Source organism: Columba livia, chromosome 2 (assembly GCF_036013475.1).
Source record: "Columba livia isolate bColLiv1 breed racing homer chromosome 2, bColLiv1.pat.W.v2, whole genome shotgun sequence".
In the NCBI taxonomy this organism is placed as follows: Eukaryota; Metazoa; Chordata; class Aves; order Columbiformes; family Columbidae; genus Columba; species Columba livia.
In genome coordinates this window covers 103,594,740-103,613,628 of record NC_088603.1, presented here as the reverse complement: position 1 = coordinate 103,613,628, position 18,889 = coordinate 103,594,740, and the positions used below count along the sequence as shown (strand labels likewise).

At 36.2% G+C, this 18,889-nt stretch overlaps 1 protein-coding gene across 2 annotated transcripts in view; it reads left to right on the top strand.

Moving 5' to 3' along the window:
- Nucleotides 1-18,889, top strand: part of DOK6 (docking protein 6) — a 257,151-nt gene that overhangs the window by 191,551 nt on the left and 46,711 nt on the right. For both annotated transcript variants that reach the window (XM_065053042.1, XM_065053043.1), the window contains exon 7: nucleotides 15,989-16,106. In XM_065053042.1, coding sequence (XP_064909114.1) covers nucleotides 15,989-16,106 — 118 coding nt within the window. The remainder of the gene's footprint in view (nucleotides 1-15,988; nucleotides 16,107-18,889) is intronic.

The following is an 18,889-nucleotide window of genomic DNA, read 5'->3' as shown; positions in this document are numbered from 1 at the left end:
TAAATGATCCCATGTCATGACACATTGGTCTCAGTGCATTTTCTTCTGTTTCCGAGTTATGTATAAGCTCAAGTACTGAGCTTCTGAATACGCATGATCATTCATGAACTCATGCATTTAACCTAAGCTAAAGTATAGCCTCAGGTCAGTTATTCATGCAAATGCTTAGCACAATATTTTCTGTATATCCCATCTGAAACTCCTGTATGATGTTGCTGTATAATATTTGTTTAGAAACTTTACAACCCTGTAAAAAGCCAGCTGATTTATTGCAATACATAGTTGACTTCATTTGCAGAGGTGTTGTGAAGTTTATTTCAATTACTGGTTCTAGAGATCCTTGGAAGTTACAAGTTAAAGCCAAATAGCCTCGCAGGGCTTTTGGCAGGAGAGGACTTCTGGAAATCTCACCCTTCTTTGTGCTGGAAACCAATAATGGAAAATTGGGAGTGTTCCACTGCAGGATCTGTGCATCCACTGGCAAACCATGGCCATCTGTAAATATTGCAAAGATTAACAACAGAAACAAGAATGCTGAATTTCCCCCCTACAACCAAGCCAGAATCTGTGTACTTTTAGGTTTGAGTTTTGTAAACCCTGTTCCCGTAAGTATCAGTAATTTCCCATAGGGTTCTTGGTTTATTAGCCACATAATGACATTTTTCCTGACTCTGATTTTTCTGTGAGAATTTTTCAATAGTTTTGCCAGGCTCTTTGTTAGTCCTCAGGCTCAGAAAACTGCGTACTTGAATGAAGTGAATCCTAACGTTGCATCACAAGTCTATTCCTGAGATTCACTGCTTCAGAAGAAGGAATGGGATTTGTGGATATTCAGACTGGGTGGCAGTTAACAGTTCCTCAAACTGAAGCTGGTTTATTTTTTAATCTTATTTAAAAGAAAATACTTTATTGAATGTATTTTTGTTTCATTGGCATTTTTTCAGGGACTGTTACTCAGACATTCTCAGACATTCAGATACTGTTAACAGACATTCAGATACTGCATCAGCATTCAAAAACTATGCAGCAGGTGTTGTTCACTTCCTAAAATAAAATACTTCATCCCACCATGAAATTCAAGCTTCCACAGCCACTAGAGTCTCCTGCCTTTTCCTTTCTTACTGATTCAACACCTTTTTTACCCCATCTTCTTCTGCAAGCTGCAGGGGTCTGCTTTGCCCCTATCCAGCACCTTGCAGGCAGTGAGAGGATGAGGTGTAAATCCCAGCTTCTCTGGAGGATGCTGCAGGTGGTTGTAGTTGTTGGATGTTTTCTGTGTGTTTGAATGAAACCACAGTATAGGGAAAGTCTTTACTATGGTAACAAAGGGTTAGTACAGCTGCTCGAACAAGTGATAGAGCGAGTGGGAACAGAGCTATTTGTCATGTCAGAAACACTGCAGAGAACATAAAGGTTTGTGGAATGTGTGGGAAAGTGGTGTGGGCAGGTGTGAAAACAGAGCTGGCAAGTGCTTGCATAAGAGTGTATCAGCTATTTTCGGTAGTTAGTGATGTAATTTAAATGCTGTTTTGCCGTTTGAAAACTAAAGCTTACACTGGAGTTTTGAATGTTTTTGAAGTGGTAGAGTCACGAGGGCTTTCTTTCTGAGCATGGTGGGAAAAATTCAATTCTTCCCTTGCCTGACACAGTTTTGAAATCTCTCTTATCCATAGCTAGGCGGCTGGACCCTCTTGAATGCAAAAAGATGATCTAAATCTCTCCTAGGAACTAAAGCCCGAGTACTTCACCACACAGATGTGTATCCTAACCTAGAAGTTACTCTCATTCTTTCACCCTTAAAAATTTCTAGAATATTTTTCATAGTGTTGCAGTGTTCTAGCTTTCTGTCTAACGTGCTACCTAAGACTAAGGTTCAAATCTGCTTTCCTCCTAATATGCAGTAGGAACTGAAACAAAATTTGTAATAAAAGCTTCACAGAGGTGTCTCATAACTGAGACAATACAATTTCTTGTCTGCAAGGAGCCTGCTTCGTTCTATTAATCCATCCTAAAGCTCCACACATAAATCCTGTGAACACTTTTCCCTGTTCTATTCAGCTCATTTACACGTTTGCGTGCAACTGCTGTACTGTGAGCATTATGATTTAAGCTGCTAGGGTCTTGTTACTTTGTCTAAATGCAACAGGGCAATGATTTTTGCGTAGTAAGGTATCTGGAGATGCAAACCCTCCTGAGAATTTGTAGGTACTTTAAAAATCCATGTAGCCACACATTCTCATTTACAGGAACTTTTTCAAGAACTAGGTGCATATTTCTTAGAAGTCGGGTATCTTGTATTTCAACTTTACAAAGTTGCTTTTGAATATAAGTAGTTTTGAAGGTTGGTGAAATAAGCACATTTGTTGTTTGTTTTATCTTTTCTTGTACTTTGCAAAATATTGCATATTTACAGATACAGCAAAGTAGCTGGAGAGGCCCTGTCAAGTTGAAATTCATATTTGTTTCCAGAAAATGCAGAAAGTGAACAGCCAAAGGACTTTCCCTGAACAAAATTAAAGACTTGATTAGCGGTCTTATTTGCTAAAAGCTGTGGCTGATACGAGTGATAAATTAGGAACTGTTGCTGTAATTAAACAGTAGTTGTTGCATCCTTGACTGAACCCTCTTTGGCTATTCCTAGCCTTCCCCTTAACTAAAATTTGAGAAGCATTTAATACTGAAGGGATGTTTTCTTTGACATTGTGTACATAGAAAACAACAAGCTTGTATAGCTGTGCTGGTAGGTTTATGTCATCGAACTCTCTTAACAGAGGAGCAGGTTATATTGACTTCAGTATTACTAGAAAAATAATTCCCAAGACAGTTGTCCAGTGAACTTAATTTATTATTAATGTCATATCTGCTATTTTGAGAAATCCATTTTCTGTAAAGTAAACTAGCTTATAGAGCTCCTATTATTATTAGCAAAAATAATAGCTGATGAAGCCACCCAATGCTCTCAGGAGACAGGTATTATTATAATAATTATACTAATGAGTAAAATGAGGAAAGATTAAGGCCAAATTCAGCTTCATACGAGTTGCCCAAGGTCAGAGAATAATCAGCTGTACACTGGGAATAACACAGCAACAAAACAACAACAAAACAAATCCAAATCCTGTATCATAGTCAATTACCTATTCACAGAAGAATTAATTTCTGAAACAGTTATTTTTCACATGGTTTTCATCAGTCTTTTGAACTATGGCATAATTCTGTGTCTCCTGTCAAACAAGCCCTTCCTCTTTTTCAGCAACTCTGTTCAGAAGTTCTTTACATGACCCAAGGGAATAGTTAAAGCTTTGTCACAGATTTAGAAGAAACTTCTTTATCAATGATTTACAGAGGGGCACACTGCTTTTCAGAGAACAGGAGAATTATAAAAAGTCATAAACTGAGAGGGGATCAAAAATTCTCGTAATAGTCCTAAAGTTACTCTGTAAATCTCTCCTGTGCTTTTTTGTGGTTTGGCTCATCGGGTACCTGTTGGTATGATAAAAATTAGGTGAAATTTACCCTCTGTCTTCATATTGCTTTTTTTCTCTGCTTCCACTCCATTTTATAATGATGACAGGTTTTTTAACATGAAAAGTATTTATAATAATCTCTCTGATTATGTTTATACTGAAGACAACAAATAATTACTATCTAAAAATGCCATAACTGAAATGTGGGCACTTTTCTAAGTACAAGCTGTCTTTTGATATGTATTAACCAAAGCCTGTCCAGATAGGAGTTGTTTATGTTCCTTTTTTCTCGCAGCCTTACTGATATCCCATATGATGCCAGCTGTGCTAACAGTTTTTATTTATCAACTGTGCAGGAATCTGATTCAGAAAAATGTAAGACGGTAGTACAGACGGTACAGATCCTATATTGTTGATTTGACATTATTTCACTTAGTATAGTAACTATATCATATAAAGATGTGCAACTGCTACAGTAAGCAAAATGTCAGGTGAATGCACTGGCACAGCACATCTCATTAGCTCTCGGATTTTCTAACCTATTGACTACAGAATCAGAAAAAAAGGCATTGGAAGGAAATACTTGTGGTCAGGCCAACTAGCCTTCTGTTCAAAGGAGGGATAACATCAAAACTAGATCAAGTTACCCAGAGTCTTATTGAGTCAGGTTTTTAATACCCTCAAAGGTGCAGATTATGAGTACCCATTCCAGTGCTTGGCTGCTCTAACTGTAAAGAATTTTTCATTAAGCCTGTCACTAATTTCCCTTTCCACAGCCTGTGACTGTTATCCTTTCACTGTGCATCTCTGGTAACAGTCTTCTCTACAATATACCTTTAAGAAGAGAGAGAAACTGGATTTAGGTTTCTCTAAGTCTTTTCTTTCTCATGCTGCATAAACATTAGACACTTAATCCAGCTTCGCTGATCATATTCTACTTCTTAAAGGTTCTCTCCCAGGCTCTCTCCAGCTTTACATTTATCTTGCACTAAGTCCCAACTGCAAAGACTCTGTGAATACAGCTGAAATTCCAGATGTGGTTTCAGAAATACAAAATTGTGGGGAAATAAGATTTCTCCCAACCTGCTGGCCACGCTTTTGCTAATGTGGTCCAATGTGTCATTAACCTCCATCACTGCACCTGCACATGGGTCATTCATGTTAACACCAGAATCACTGGGTCCTTTTGGCAGAGCTTTCATCTAGCAAGTCAGTCCCCAGTCTGTGCTTGTGCCACTGAGTTGCCCTGGCCCAGCTGCAGCATTAGCATCTGTCATTGCTGAACTGCATGAGATTTCCGTCAGCCCTTTCTTCTTCTTTGCTGAGGTCCCACTGAATGGAAGCCCTTCTCTCTGAGTATTTGACTCCTTTCCCTAGTTTGATGTCAATCCCAAATTGCTATGGGTGGATTCTGTCCCACTGCCCACATTGATGATGAAGATATTAAGAAGTATCAGAGTACTTACTCATCTAAACTGAAGGAACAGTGTTTTTTCAAAAGTGATTCAGTTCTGCAGTATTCAGCAGCAAGGCCTTAATGGAGATTTTCCATGTTATGACTGAAGCATACATCACTCTGTTACTTATGACTGTCTCAGGATAAAAGCTGGGAGTGTCATCACATATTCAGTCTGTCAGAATTAATTTCTATAAAGGTAGCTGCCAAGCAAGATTCATATGGATTCATATGGCTGACTGTTGAATGCCTATCTCTACAGCATCTGTGATTCAAAGTCCATTGACAAATCAGCAGAGATTCTTTTTTATAAAATGGGAGAACTTGTGGTCTTTTCATTATTCTTAATCATTTCCTTGTGAGACACAGTGGTAAAATTGCAATTGCTACTACCTGAGAGATTTTGTAAAATCATTTGTAAAATGATGGCATTTCTGTAATATTTCTCACATATTGTTTAGTGATCACCTTTACATACATTTATATTACATGAAGAAAAAATGTGATGGAGTTGCAGATTTCCATGGCAACAGATATAATTCTGTCTCCTTTGTCTCGTGAAGCTGAAACTTGCCAGCACAGAAGCAAAGGATTGTACTGTTAGATGGCAACAATCGATTTCAAAAGTCTTGAGTTATATGGCATGTGGCCATGCATCTACAACCTACACTATACCAAGCGACTTTTGCCAGTGGAAAAAAAAACACCTAAGTTATTGTCTGAAAACGAAATTAAATAGAGAAAGTTGCCAGTTCTATGATTTATTAGGCTGATATGAGTATGATGAAACATACAGCAATTTACCAACACGTTTCTGCTTCCCACTTTCCAAATTGGCTTCCTGATTTGCATCTATTTTTGCTGCATAAGTAAACTAACATCAGTAAAAAAAGCAAAAATTTCATGAACTTCTTTTATATGCAGAAATTTGGACTGTGATTTGAGAGTCTTGTCTCTCATTTTAAGTTTTTTTTGGAGCTGAAAATAATATACATTTTGTATATTTACTTAGAAGTTTTTTCATTACTTTTGAATGATTGCCTACTGAAGTTCCTGAGAAATGTCAAAAATTATTTGTCTATATCTGTCTATATACACAATAATGATATGATATGATATGATATGATATGATATGATATGATATGATATGATATGATATATGATATGATACAATCCCCTTATGTGTGAGAACACACAGTGGACTAAAATAGCTCTTTATTTTTATATGCTAGCTTTTCATTTGATTTTAAGTCTGTAAAAGTCCACTTAAGGCAATGGAGCTACTGAAGTAAATATTAAATGAAATATGGGTAAATGAATTTAAGTTAAACTTACACTTTCATTTGGGTGTTTATATGCACGGACATATTTTTAGCACTCCCTACAAAAATATTGTATATTTCAAATTTAAACCTTAATAATTTACATCCATGTACATTCATGACCATTGCACATGTATAACTAGCCCCAGTATGTATGAGTCAAGTTGCGTTCATAATGTTTAAAAGTAACTTGTTAAAAGGAAGGAAATATGTTCTTTTTGAAGGTATTGAAGAGTCATTGAAGAGGGCTTTACTAATGATAGCAATTTTTATGTATTCTGGGTTTTCTATTTTTTCTTTTTAATTTAAATATCAGTGTATGCCATAAAACTAACTTCTAAAAATGTCAGAAAGTAGAGGTCAGCAAGACTATGTGTGTTACTGAATACTGGAGTCATGCCCTGATAAGCTTGATAAGCTTAATAAGGAATATTCGTGAAAGGTTATTGATGATTATTGTTTCGGCAAGTATTCCTGCCATTTTATTAAAGTTCATTGGTACTAGAAATTTCTATATACTGAAATGAAGTAGCTAAAACAAATGTGATTTCCACTAATGTGTGTAATTGGGAAATACTGATCTGTTCTAGACAATGGAAGAAGTTCATCCTTATTTCACCTTTCTTGCCACATGTCAGAGAGAGTTTTTGAAATCTGGTCTCCACTTAGGGACATTTTTTTCGTGTTATACTTTTACCATACCATCTCTAAAACTGTCCAAAACAACTTCTATGAAGTCAGAAAGGCTGTCCTTCCAGTACTCTCAGGTAAACTACTGAAGACTTCACATGTCCTAAATACATCTTTAAGACTGTCATATCTTTTGGAAAGCAATACTGTGAAAAAAACTTTTATACTTTGAAATCTTCTCCAAAGCATATCAGGTTGAAGTCTGACACGAGCATCTTTGTCAGAGAGAGGAATACCCAGCAGGGCAAGGAGAGTAAAAAACAGAGAGAGGAAGGACGAGAAGACTTTTTAAGTCTGCACTGATTGCAAGCCTCGCTACTTTTAACTCTGGCTTGATAAACCTCATCAAAAAGAGCCTTGTAGAATACCATAAATCTCAGGTTGAATTCCCCAGAAAACACTTACTCCTAGTGAGGCATACCAGCCTTTAGTGGACAGTCTCTTTCTTTGACCTCTTCAACTGATGCCTTTCAGTTTGTTCTTTCCCACCCCAACTTATTTATCCCTACCTTGTTCAGAAGATGGATCTGACACTCTCCCGTTTCAGTAAAACCTTCTCTATTATTTTGGAAATGCTAATCATAGAATCACAGACTAGTTGAGGATGAAAGGACCCTCTGAAAGTCATCTAGTCCAACCTCCCAGGCTCAAGCAGGGCCACCTGGAACTGACCATATTCAGATGGCTTTTAAATATCTACAACACAGGAGAATCCGCAACCTCCCTGAGCAACCTGTGAAAGTGCTCAGTCACCCTCACAGTAAAAAAGTGTTTCCTGATGTTCAGAGGGAAACTCCTATGTTTCAGTTTCTAGTCATTGCCTCTGATCCTGTCATTAGGCACCACTGGAAAGAGCCTCACTCCGTCTACTTTGCATACTCCCTTCAGGTATTTACAAGCACTGATAAGATCCCCCTGGAGCATTCTCTACTCCAGGCTAAGCAGTCCCAGCTCTCTCAGCCTCTCCTTGGGATAAAAGCTTTAGTCTCTTTGTCTTCTTAGTGGTGCTTTGCTGGACTCTTTTCAGCATTCCATGTCTCTCTTACACTGAGGATCCCAGAAGTGGACCCAGCACTCTAGGTGTGGCCTCACCAATGCAGAGCAAAAGGAAAGGAGGGCCACCTCTCTTGTCCTGCTGGCAACACTCCTAAATGCAGCCAAGGATACTGGTGGCCTTCTTTGCCACAAGGGCATCTTGGTGGCTCATGTTCAACTTGACATCCACCAAGACCTTCAGGTCCTTTTCTGAAAAGCCACTTTCCAGCAACCACCAGCACATACTAGTGCCTGGGATTGTTCCTTCACAGGTGCAGGACTTTGTACTATCGCTTGTTGAACTGCATGAGGTTCCTGTCAGCTGATTTCTCCAGCCTGTTGCGATCCCTCTGGATGGCAGCACAACCCTCTGGTTTATCAGCCACTCATCCCATTTTGTGACATAAGTATATCTTCTGAGGGTGCACTCTGTCCCATCATTCTAATCATTAATGTAGATGTTGAACAAGACTGATCACAATATTGACCCCTAGGGTACACTGCTAGTTACTGCCTCCAACTAGATTTAATCCACTCATTGTCATCCTCTAGGCTGATCCATTCAGCCAATTTTCAGTCCACCTCATTGAAATGGGCTGCATATCCAGCCCATACATCATCAGCTTCTCCATGAGGGTCCTACAGGAAACAGTATCAAAATCCTTCCTGAAGTCGAAATCAACAATATCCACTGCTTTCTGCTCACCTACCAAGCCAGTTATTTTATCATAAGATTGATATTTTATCATAAGATTTATCATAAGATTGATGAATCCATTCTGACTACTCCTGATGACCTTTTTATCCTTCATGTGAGTGGAAATTATTTCCAGGATTAGCTGCTCCACAATCTTCCTAGGGACTGAGGTGAAGCTGACTAGCCTGTAGTCCCCTGGGTCCTCCTTCTTCCGCTTCTTAAAGACAGCAGTGTCAGTGACTTTCCTCCTATTCTCAGGTATCTCTCCCAATCACAATATTGTTTTGTCAAATCAAATAACATCTTCTGTACTCTTCAGGCCACTATTAACTCCTTAATTCAGTGACCTCCTCATAACCCTCACATCATTGACTTCTATTTTATACCACCTACTAGCAAACACTCACAATCATGCACATAATTCACTGCTTCTTTTTGAAATGAGTCAAATCTGTAAATGAACATTTCGGTGATGAACTGCTTAAGATGAATGACCCCTAGAACATGTCTTCAAAGGTAAAGATAACACCCTAGAGTTTAAGCTGATCTATATCAGTGTGTTCTATGCCAACTGCCTTCACTTCAGACATTCATGAGTGAACATGATGAAGTGTTCTAGGACTGTGATTAGTTTCCATTTTTGCCTTGAATAAAATGTGTAAGGATATGGTGGTAATTTAGATTTTTCTTTTTGATTTTATGTGTTTTTTTGGCCTGATCCTCCCCATTTTCCATCTGGAAATATCTGTACCTTTAAACAAGTGTATCAGTACTGAGCATCTTCAATAGTTCTAGATTTTTACGTTTAAAATGTGAAATTATTTTAAAGTTGGACACAGTCTTGTCCCAAAATGTGGTATGTTTTCAGGTCAGCAAATGTCTGTATGCAAAATCTTTTCCTTCATGTCATCCAGCACCTCTCTCATAAAAGCTCCCATTTTATGATAACAGACAGAACAAGGAATATGTGCAAATAATGCCTGTGCAATACTGGATTCTCTATCACACATATATAAATTTATGTGTTTATTGAAGAAATGATCTCAACCTAGTAGCAATTTCTCCTATGTGTTAGAGACTCCTACTATTTAGTTGTGTTTGTTTTCACTGAGACCTACTTTTAGTCAGGCTTGAAACAGTCTCAGCTCTGTTCTTGTCAGCATCATCTCCCATGTAATTAGTGAGTGGTTTTCTGTGATGAAAAATGGATGAAGTATTTTGTATATTGCCTGTGTATAATACGATAACTCAAACTTGTAAAGATGTCAGAGCCTGACCTTCCACCCTCACAGTAATTAGTGTAGCTTCCATGGACAGGAAACTTCTTTCATGAAAGAAACAAAACCAAAATTTTGTGAACAGAATGTGGGTGAAGACACACACCTTACTGACATTCAATAAATATAATCCAAATAAAATCCATTGCTGTAAAATCCATCTACTTTTCTCCAACATTAATCCATTCTGCCAGACAACAAAGTGTTCTATTATGAGCTTCTTTTAAAGGAAAAACAACAAGAAAAAGAAAGAAAAAAAAAAAAAAAAGAAAAAAATAACAACACACTTCTGCCAGAAAAGGAGAAAAATGGCCCAATTCACTCTTTATAGTGTGGTCAAGGAGATTAGAAAAAAAAATCAGTACCATTGAATCTCTTTTCAGAATGTTTTTCTTTCCTCATTTCTTTATTATTCAGACATAATGTAGTTCCACCGCCAAAGAATAATCACCTTGGCACTGCAAAGCAGTGTTATTATTTTGAGATTTTTTCCTCCATAATTGATTACGAAACTCTCTAAAAGGTCATAACAAAGTTAGAATAGCTGCTGAAAATCTAAATGTGAGAAATATATTATAAAGACTGAAATCACTGAAATGACTTTCACAGCTAGCTTTTCTATAAGTCTTTTCAGAAGACTTATGAGGTCATATGTTGGTGGAGTTTTTGCCAATATTTTGTATTCTGTCAGGAACAGCAAGCTGGATAAAAACGTAAAACTAAAAATTAAGCAGTGTATAGCAAATAAATAGTATGCTGATACCTGATAAGTGTTTATATTAATAGTAGACACTTTAAAGTAACGAACATAGTCCTCTTTCTAAGCAAGCTAAGTTATTGTGAACAAAGGGTTGTGGGGAATTATAACCAGAGAGTAATTATTAATAACACATTACCAATAGGTAGATATTCTCATTGGACTTTCATAGGAATATAACTTGCATCGAGTTTTATTAAGTATCTTCACAGAAGTTCTGCACCAAGGCACAATCTAATTATTAGAACATATAATAAGAATCGTTTCAAACAACAGTTTAAAATTCAACAGAAACAAGGGCAAAACACTGTGCTCAAGAAGGAATAATCTTCTTCACAGTACTGGATGGGATCTGCTTTTTGTAGAACAGGTTTATGTGTCATAGTACAAAAGCTGAACGTGGGACAACAGTATATGCTTTTGCAAAAAAAGACAAACATGACACCTTTTTTCTCAGTCATTACTGAAAAATCATTTTAAAAAAAAATCCTTCTTCCCTCCTGCTTGTTCTCTAACACAGCTGATAGCTGAGCAGGTACCTCAGCTGGTGCTACCATCTAGGTTGTGTAGTTCTTAAACTCAAGTAATTTTTCACTGTGGATACAGTGAAATGAGTCTGTGCTATTCCACAGTCAGCTGAGAAGTGAAATATATTTCTTGACCACTCTTCCTCTCCAAGTAAAAAAGCAAACTTATTTAGAGTTATTAAGAACCTAAATAATGATATTTAATTCATATTTCCAGACCACAATTCTCATTAGACTTCTATGACCTAGTTCTCTTTCTGTTTGTTTAAAGACTCTAATGAGGATGTGAAATGAGATAGGTTTTTTAATCTGTAATAAACTAACCTATTTTGAGAACATATCTGTAAAAAGTAAACTGTTTAATTGCAGGCTAAAAAATTGAATGAACTACTATTATTCAGTTCTTCTCCACAAACCAAATGTGTTTTCTGTCACCTTCAGTGTTTTGACTTTTTTAGTGCAAAAAGTAAATGCTAAACAAAATAGTATGCTAAACAGATCAAAGCTCAGAACCCTAATACATTTAACAGGCTCCATTCTTGGAACTGTATTCTTTATTGATATCTGAGTAACAAATCTATTTAAGTCAATGGAGATGGCCTATGGGAATTAAAAGAAAATCTAACCCTTAAAACTTGTCTCATGAGAGAACGATAATGAAAAATATGGGGAACTACTTACAGTGACACATTAATAGTTTTTATTAATTATTTCTATTTTAATCAAATAGTCCTTTAAAGTTGTAAAGTTGCTGGCAATGCAAAGGATTCATATGACTTAATATTTTTTATATTTTGGATTTGGATACAGGGAAGAAATGTAACGTTCACTATGTGAAAGGTGTCTTATCAAAGAAAGATTCTGTAAGAAACCTAACTAGTAGGTATTTAATGTCGGGATGTCGGACAACAAAAACACTTCATTGATGGATTTTTCTTTGTATTCCCACCAAAAAAATCCTTGCGTTGATATGGTTTTGATACATGCATTTCTACTTTTCTTTTCACCTGAGTTCTAATTACATCAGCATTTTCCCCCTCTTAAGTTGTGCAAAAAAAGTTTGAATTATGTTTTTCATTTCCCAAAGGCTCATCAGATTTGAGATGTATTTGTAGCAAAATCATTTTAGACACATATTTTATTTAATGCTACTGTAATATATTATATACATTTAATTTGGTATATTGCTTTTACTTTCCTCTGTATTTCTATACCTATAGACTAAAGATTAAGGTTGGTTCATAGATTCAAGACTGCAAAAAACCCTCAGTAAAAACAGAGAATGATTAGGGTTGGAAGGGACCTTTAAAGGTGATCTAGTCCAAGCCCCCTGCAATGAGCAGGGACATCTTCAACTACATCAGGTTGCTCAGAGTCTTGTCCAGCCTGGCCTTGAATGTCTCCAGGGATGGGGCATCTACCGTCTCTCTGGGCAACCTGTACCAGTGTTTCACCACCCTCGTTGTAAAAAATTTCTTTCTTGTACCTAGTCGCAATCTACCCTCTTGTAGTTTAAAACCATTCTGCCTTGTCTTATCGTAAATGAGCCCTGCTAAAAAGTCCATCCACATCTTTCTTACAAGCCCTCTTTGAGTACTCACAGGCCACAAAAAGGTCTCCCTGAGGCCTTCTCTTCTCCAGACTGAACAAACCCAACTCTCTCTCAGCCTGTCTTCATAGGAGAGGTGTTCCTGCTCTCTGATCATTTTTGTGACTCTCTGCTGGATCTGCTCCAACAGGTCCATGTCTTTCCTGTGCTGGGGGCTCCAGAGCTGAATCTAGTAGTTCAGGTGGGGTCTTACCAGAGTAGAGAGGCAGAATTACCTGAAATTCATTCCCAAATCAAGGAGTTATTTCTTCTCTGTGTCTGTGCTACCTCTATCATTATGGCCCTTTCTGTATGGTTGATGCTAATGCATCTGAGCCTGTTTTTCCAGGGAAACAGTGCCGGTGTTGAAAGTAACAGCTGAACATTTGCCTGTCACATAAGAAGAGATCCTTACTCAGAGATGTTGATTTGATTTTGTAATCGGGAAATAAGCCTAAGGAGATAAGTGAAATAATTTTTAAAGATTTTTTGAATTGCTATATTTATGTTAAGGACAGAAATAAATCTGTGCAGGAAACTGATGGTCTACCTCTTTTGAGAAAATAAGAAAATTAAAAGGTCATTCAATAGATTTTCCATAGTGAAACATTCTGTATTTGAGTTAGCTGGTTCAGAAAAGGGCAGAGGAAAACTCAGTTGTTTTTATTTGAGGCATAATGAAAAGATGAAGGCAAGAGTATCTAGGATGAAGTGTCTGAGCTTACCCAGAGTGATCTCTTCCACTGGTTTGGAACACCAGAAGTCTAAAACCTGAGTGACTAATTATTTTAAAAGTAAATGGTTCTGGTTCATCTTCCCTGATTTACAAATTGTTTATCTGTTGTTCTTTTTTTTCTTATGTTAACACCATTAAATACCAGAAGTTCATTTACAGTTGGGGAAAAGGGATTATGAACAGTAGATCTTGGTACATTAAATTCTAGTTTTGCCTGTAATAGTTTATATAACCAAAAGCTATTTAGTGGTATATGAAAAACTGATAATATGGATATTTATATGCTTGTTTTCTTCACCTTGGTTTCAAGTTTTTATCTGAAACACCCACAATCTAGCATACACGTTAGTCTCTAGAGAAAGTAGGTTTCTGTCAGTAGATAATGCAATTTTCTTTTAACACAGAAATACTTTTACAAACAGCAGTTTGTTGGAGTAAGCATTCTGTCATTGTCAATTACATTTGACCAATAATGTGTTTTTTATAGAGAAAAAAAGATGAAAAGCCTAATTGTAGCTAATAATGATCTAATGGTCAGTAAAAATAACTTCATGAACAAATTAATGTGCTATTGAATTATCATCCTTTATATTATGTATGAGGTGATAAGGTCTTCAAATCCATATGTTTCTTTTTACATTTTATAGTCTCAAATTTAAAACAAAATTGACAATGTATTTTTAATATTTTTTTCAAGAGGACAACATTTTAATAAAACAGAAATTGCATTTTCTCTGTATGAAGTCCCCAAAGAAATGTAGTTCATCTGGTCTTATTGCAGTTAGCATACGGTGATACTTCTTGCCCAAAAGGTGATATCAGTCGTTCTTTAATCAGAGCACCTGAGGAAACAAGTACTGTGAATGTCTACAACACGATCTTCTGCACTAGAGCAATTCTTCATTTATAATGAGAATGGATTTTTTTTTTCTTTCAAAGCTTTAATATGTGCATATGAAGTTGTTCTGCATCAGTGTTGATCAGATTAAGCAGGAACTAATCACCTCAGATCAGGAGTAATGATATAACTTTAACCATTTCATTTCAGTCCATGGATTTAGCTTTGAGATAATGAACCACAGTCAGAGTGGTTCCCTTCAATGGAATTATTATTTTCAGAATGCATAACAATAAAAAGTTTTGCCTATTGCCTCAAGACTATAATTTACCTTTTGTGTGAATAAATTATAGATAAATCATGTGTGTATTGAAGTTACATAATTTTATTTATTTCTCTTACTCAACAATGTTACCTTTATTACCCTTGCTATAGTAATATCGTAAAATAGCTTAGATTTGTTATTGCCCTGATCTCCACAAAAAAGGAAATGTTCTGTGTCAATAAACTTTTGTTTTGTTTTGTTTTGTTTGTCAAGTCTTCCTAAAAATAGAATTCCTGTGATAAGGATTTTGAACTTTTTTTAATGAAGGAAATGTTTCTGCAAGCTCTTGAATTCATATCAAATAGCTTCCAGTGATGATCTGCACCACTGACAAATGAAATGTAATATTTGGCTATAAATGAACAGAAAAGACATTAGCTGTAGACAGGGAGCAATTTTGATGACTGCTTTCAAGAAAACAACAACGGAAGTAGTTACAATAGATTGATCTGAAGTAAAATATCTGCCACACATCAGTGTGTGTTAATACTCAAAACTGAAATAATTGTAGATTGTTTAAGTGTAGATTAGAAATTGTGGATATTGTCTCTGAAAGAGTTTTTTTTCTTTTTATTACAGACTTTGTACAATAAAAATGTCTTTTTAAATTTGTCACCTGAAAATGAGCTCTCTTTAATAAAGTTTACATTCCTTCTGTCAGGTATCTGCACCATAGCTCTTGTACACATGGACACTTATCATGCAATTCACATTTTCGGCTATGTGAAGTCCCCTGACTGGGAAAATTTGCACTTGAGGCTGTAGCCTGGTCCTGGTGATGAGATGCCTCTACTTGAATGGAGTATTAGGGGGATTAATGACTCTTCATTACTAATTCTCTACTAGTTGTCTCAGATTCCCTCTTAGCATCTTTCTGGGTATTCAATCCAATATGCAGGTTCAATGACCAAAAAGAAATGTGATTGTAGAGGGGTTTAAGATTTCAGGCATATGCTAATCCATCATTATCATGAAGAATAAAATAACACAATTGTAGCAGCAATGAGAAGAGCTGTAAATAAATAGAGACACATTCCTATGTCCTAACATTAACTTGCGTTGATGAACCTATATACCCAAACATACTTTTGCAGCTTTTTCCTGAGCATTCAAAGTGCTGATGCTTGTAACACAGTTCAAATGATAGTATAAAACCTGTGATAATTCAGGAAATAGTATCTTCATAACAACATTGGTTCAATTTACAGTTTTGAGACTATCTATCAAGTATGGCTATCTGTGATCTTCCATTTATGTTTCCTTTGGTTTTTAGCTCCAGACCAGTCTGTCTGAACCAATGACATTATCCAAGTCGATCTCACTTCCTCGTAGCGCATATTGGCATCATATCACCCGGCAGAACAGCGTTGGAGAAATCTACAGTTTACAAGGCAAGTTCCTTATAAGTAAATGCCATGTCCATTAGCTTCTTTCCATTTGATCAGAATTCAGCAAATTGCTTTTTATTTGCCCTGTTGTTTTCTCTCCATTTCATTTTATCAGTTGTCAGCAACCTCAGCGGGATCCTCAAATTTACATAAAAGAGGTTGCTTTTGTCAGTTTGTAAACTAATGGTGAAAATTATTCCCAGAATCACCACATAAAGCTGGATAGACCATTTGACTCAGTGTAGTTTCTCAGTAGCTAATGAATGTTAGGTTGTGTTAGTGTTTTCTTCGAATAAGATTGTGTATGTATTTGGGCAACCTCAGGGTGCCAAATTAAAGCTACATAAAGCGGCTATATGAGTTGCAAGATTAAAACAAGATTATTCGAGGAGTAGGAGCTGTTCTTGGTGAGTCTGCTTGACATATATATGAACTGTAGATTTGACTAACTTATAGGCCTTCTCTATACAGATACAATGTTTTTCTGTCTTCATTTCTCTTTCATATATTTAGATTTTAAGCTATTTGCTTAAGACTTTCAATGCTGTAATTAACATAACTTGATGATGATGATTCACTTCTTTTAACTGGAACTGATTTGCATCTTTTAGGAAACTGAATTTATTATTACATTTAAAATGTAGACCTTAATTAATAGTATTGTTTTCACTTTTAAAGAGTAACAACTTATCATAAACATATTCATTTGTATTACTTGGAAAGGGCTTAAGGATTTTGTTTCACTTCCCTATTAATAATCTGTTTGCATAAGAAATTTACATTTAGATAGGAGGTTAGAAACTGCTCCCAAACAAGAGTACCCAATCCCAGAAAACATAGTACGTGTTTTCATGAAAATAAGTGAAATGCAGTATATAGATGAAAGAAATACATGAAGTGTTTTGTTTTGTAAATTATCACATAAATTAAAATCAGCAGGTGAGCTGTGAATACAGGGGATGACTCATTAACGGGTACAGCATTTGTTTCCCATCATCCCACATACAACGAAGTGAATTTCTAATCATGGTTATAGTCTTACAATTGAATAACAGTAATGGAAAAAATATAATAACCTTCCAGAAGTTCTTTGTTAAAAAACTTGTGCTTGTAGATTACCTTAGATCATTATTCCTTAGATCATTTCACCTTAGAAATATTCATCATATCACTGATACTCTTTTCATGAACACAATAAGAATGGAAAAAAAAAAAAAAAAGGTTATTTGTAGATATGTTAGAGTTCCTCTTCTTATGTTCTTGATGGGTCTTTGGCAAAAAGATAGTAAATGTGTTATGATATACATGAAGTGATATGAATGTATGGAACATTGTTCATTTTCTGCAATCTTTTGTTTCTTATGAATGCCCTTTGCAATGAAGGAAACCAAAACTTCGTATCTCAAGTAATAGTTCAACACCTATACTAACGAGCTTTGGAAGATGCAACATATTGAAAGTGTATTATAAAAAATGCAATAATTTTAGTTTCTGGAAATACACAGATTTTACTCACACTTCCACTGAAACATGGGACTAATAACTATCTCAGAACTTAAGATTTTCATTGTTCTTACTTGTACTATGATGACTGAAACTTGAGAAAGTGTAATTGATTTCAGGAGAGACTAGTTCAGTTTTACCAGGGGGCTAAGAAATGCATCCTGAGGACAATTTTGTCTCCCTCTGCTTGCAAAATGTTCACATGCACAAATATTACTCATTATCTGCAATGAAGATCTCTTTCAACCTTCTGCTGCCATGACTAATTAAATGCAATATATTTGTACAGAAGCTTAAGGGGCCTCAAAGTAAACTTTTTCATCCTAATACCTGTTCATACTGGCAGTTTTTTGCACAGCAGAGAATTACCGGCTGTCAAAGCATCGGCACGCAGATGCTTCATAGCTGCAGGTGGAAGGTGGGTAGTGAGGAAGCAGATTGCGAGCATCACTTCAGCCCTTACCTTAGTAAAGCAGCCAGCTGAGAGGAGCTGCTGCACAGGGAAAAATCACTTGCTGCCACTGCGATCTCCTCTGAACTTGAAAAAGGATATTACACCTTCAAAGAGGAGACATTTTCTGTAGAGAATAACCCATCAAACTCAGTTCTGCTCTTAATGTATATTTATGACAAAGCTTTTTACATTCAATGGAAGAATTTGAAAATTCCACACATTCCTCTGAATAACTCACAAACTCTAAAATTAAGTAGCTAGAGTGGTGTCTGCCTATATTCAGGTTGCTATCAATATCAATTAAGTAACAACCGAACTCACTGTTAAGCACAGTGTAGAAGCATTTCCGTGGTGGCAATTATTTCAGACTTGTAGTCTGAAGTGACTACAGTTCAATTAATAACAGCTGGTGATATATAAGGAGAAATTAATATGTGCTCATATTACCTTAGATAAATTGGCTCTTTGGGAGTTATTTCGCAGTTGAATTTAACTTAATTAGTAGTGTGAGCTGATTCAATAATTAATATGCTGTACAGTAAGAAGGTGGGGAATCTTGGGGTTTTTTTCGTTGTTGTTTTTAAGACTATATTTCACATGCAAAAAGGCAATTCAGTAAATGGTTATCAGGTTTATCATCCTACATGTGCCCATGACAACACTTGCATGTAAATACCTGAAAAGATTTAAACACGGAACAATAGTGCTGAAGGAACACAGGTTGCACAACATATCCTAAAATGAGGTGGGCTGGTTTCTCTCTACAGCTTTTCTTCCATTTGTGTCTTCCTTGCACTCTTCCAGTTCTTGATAGCACTGCTAAGATAAA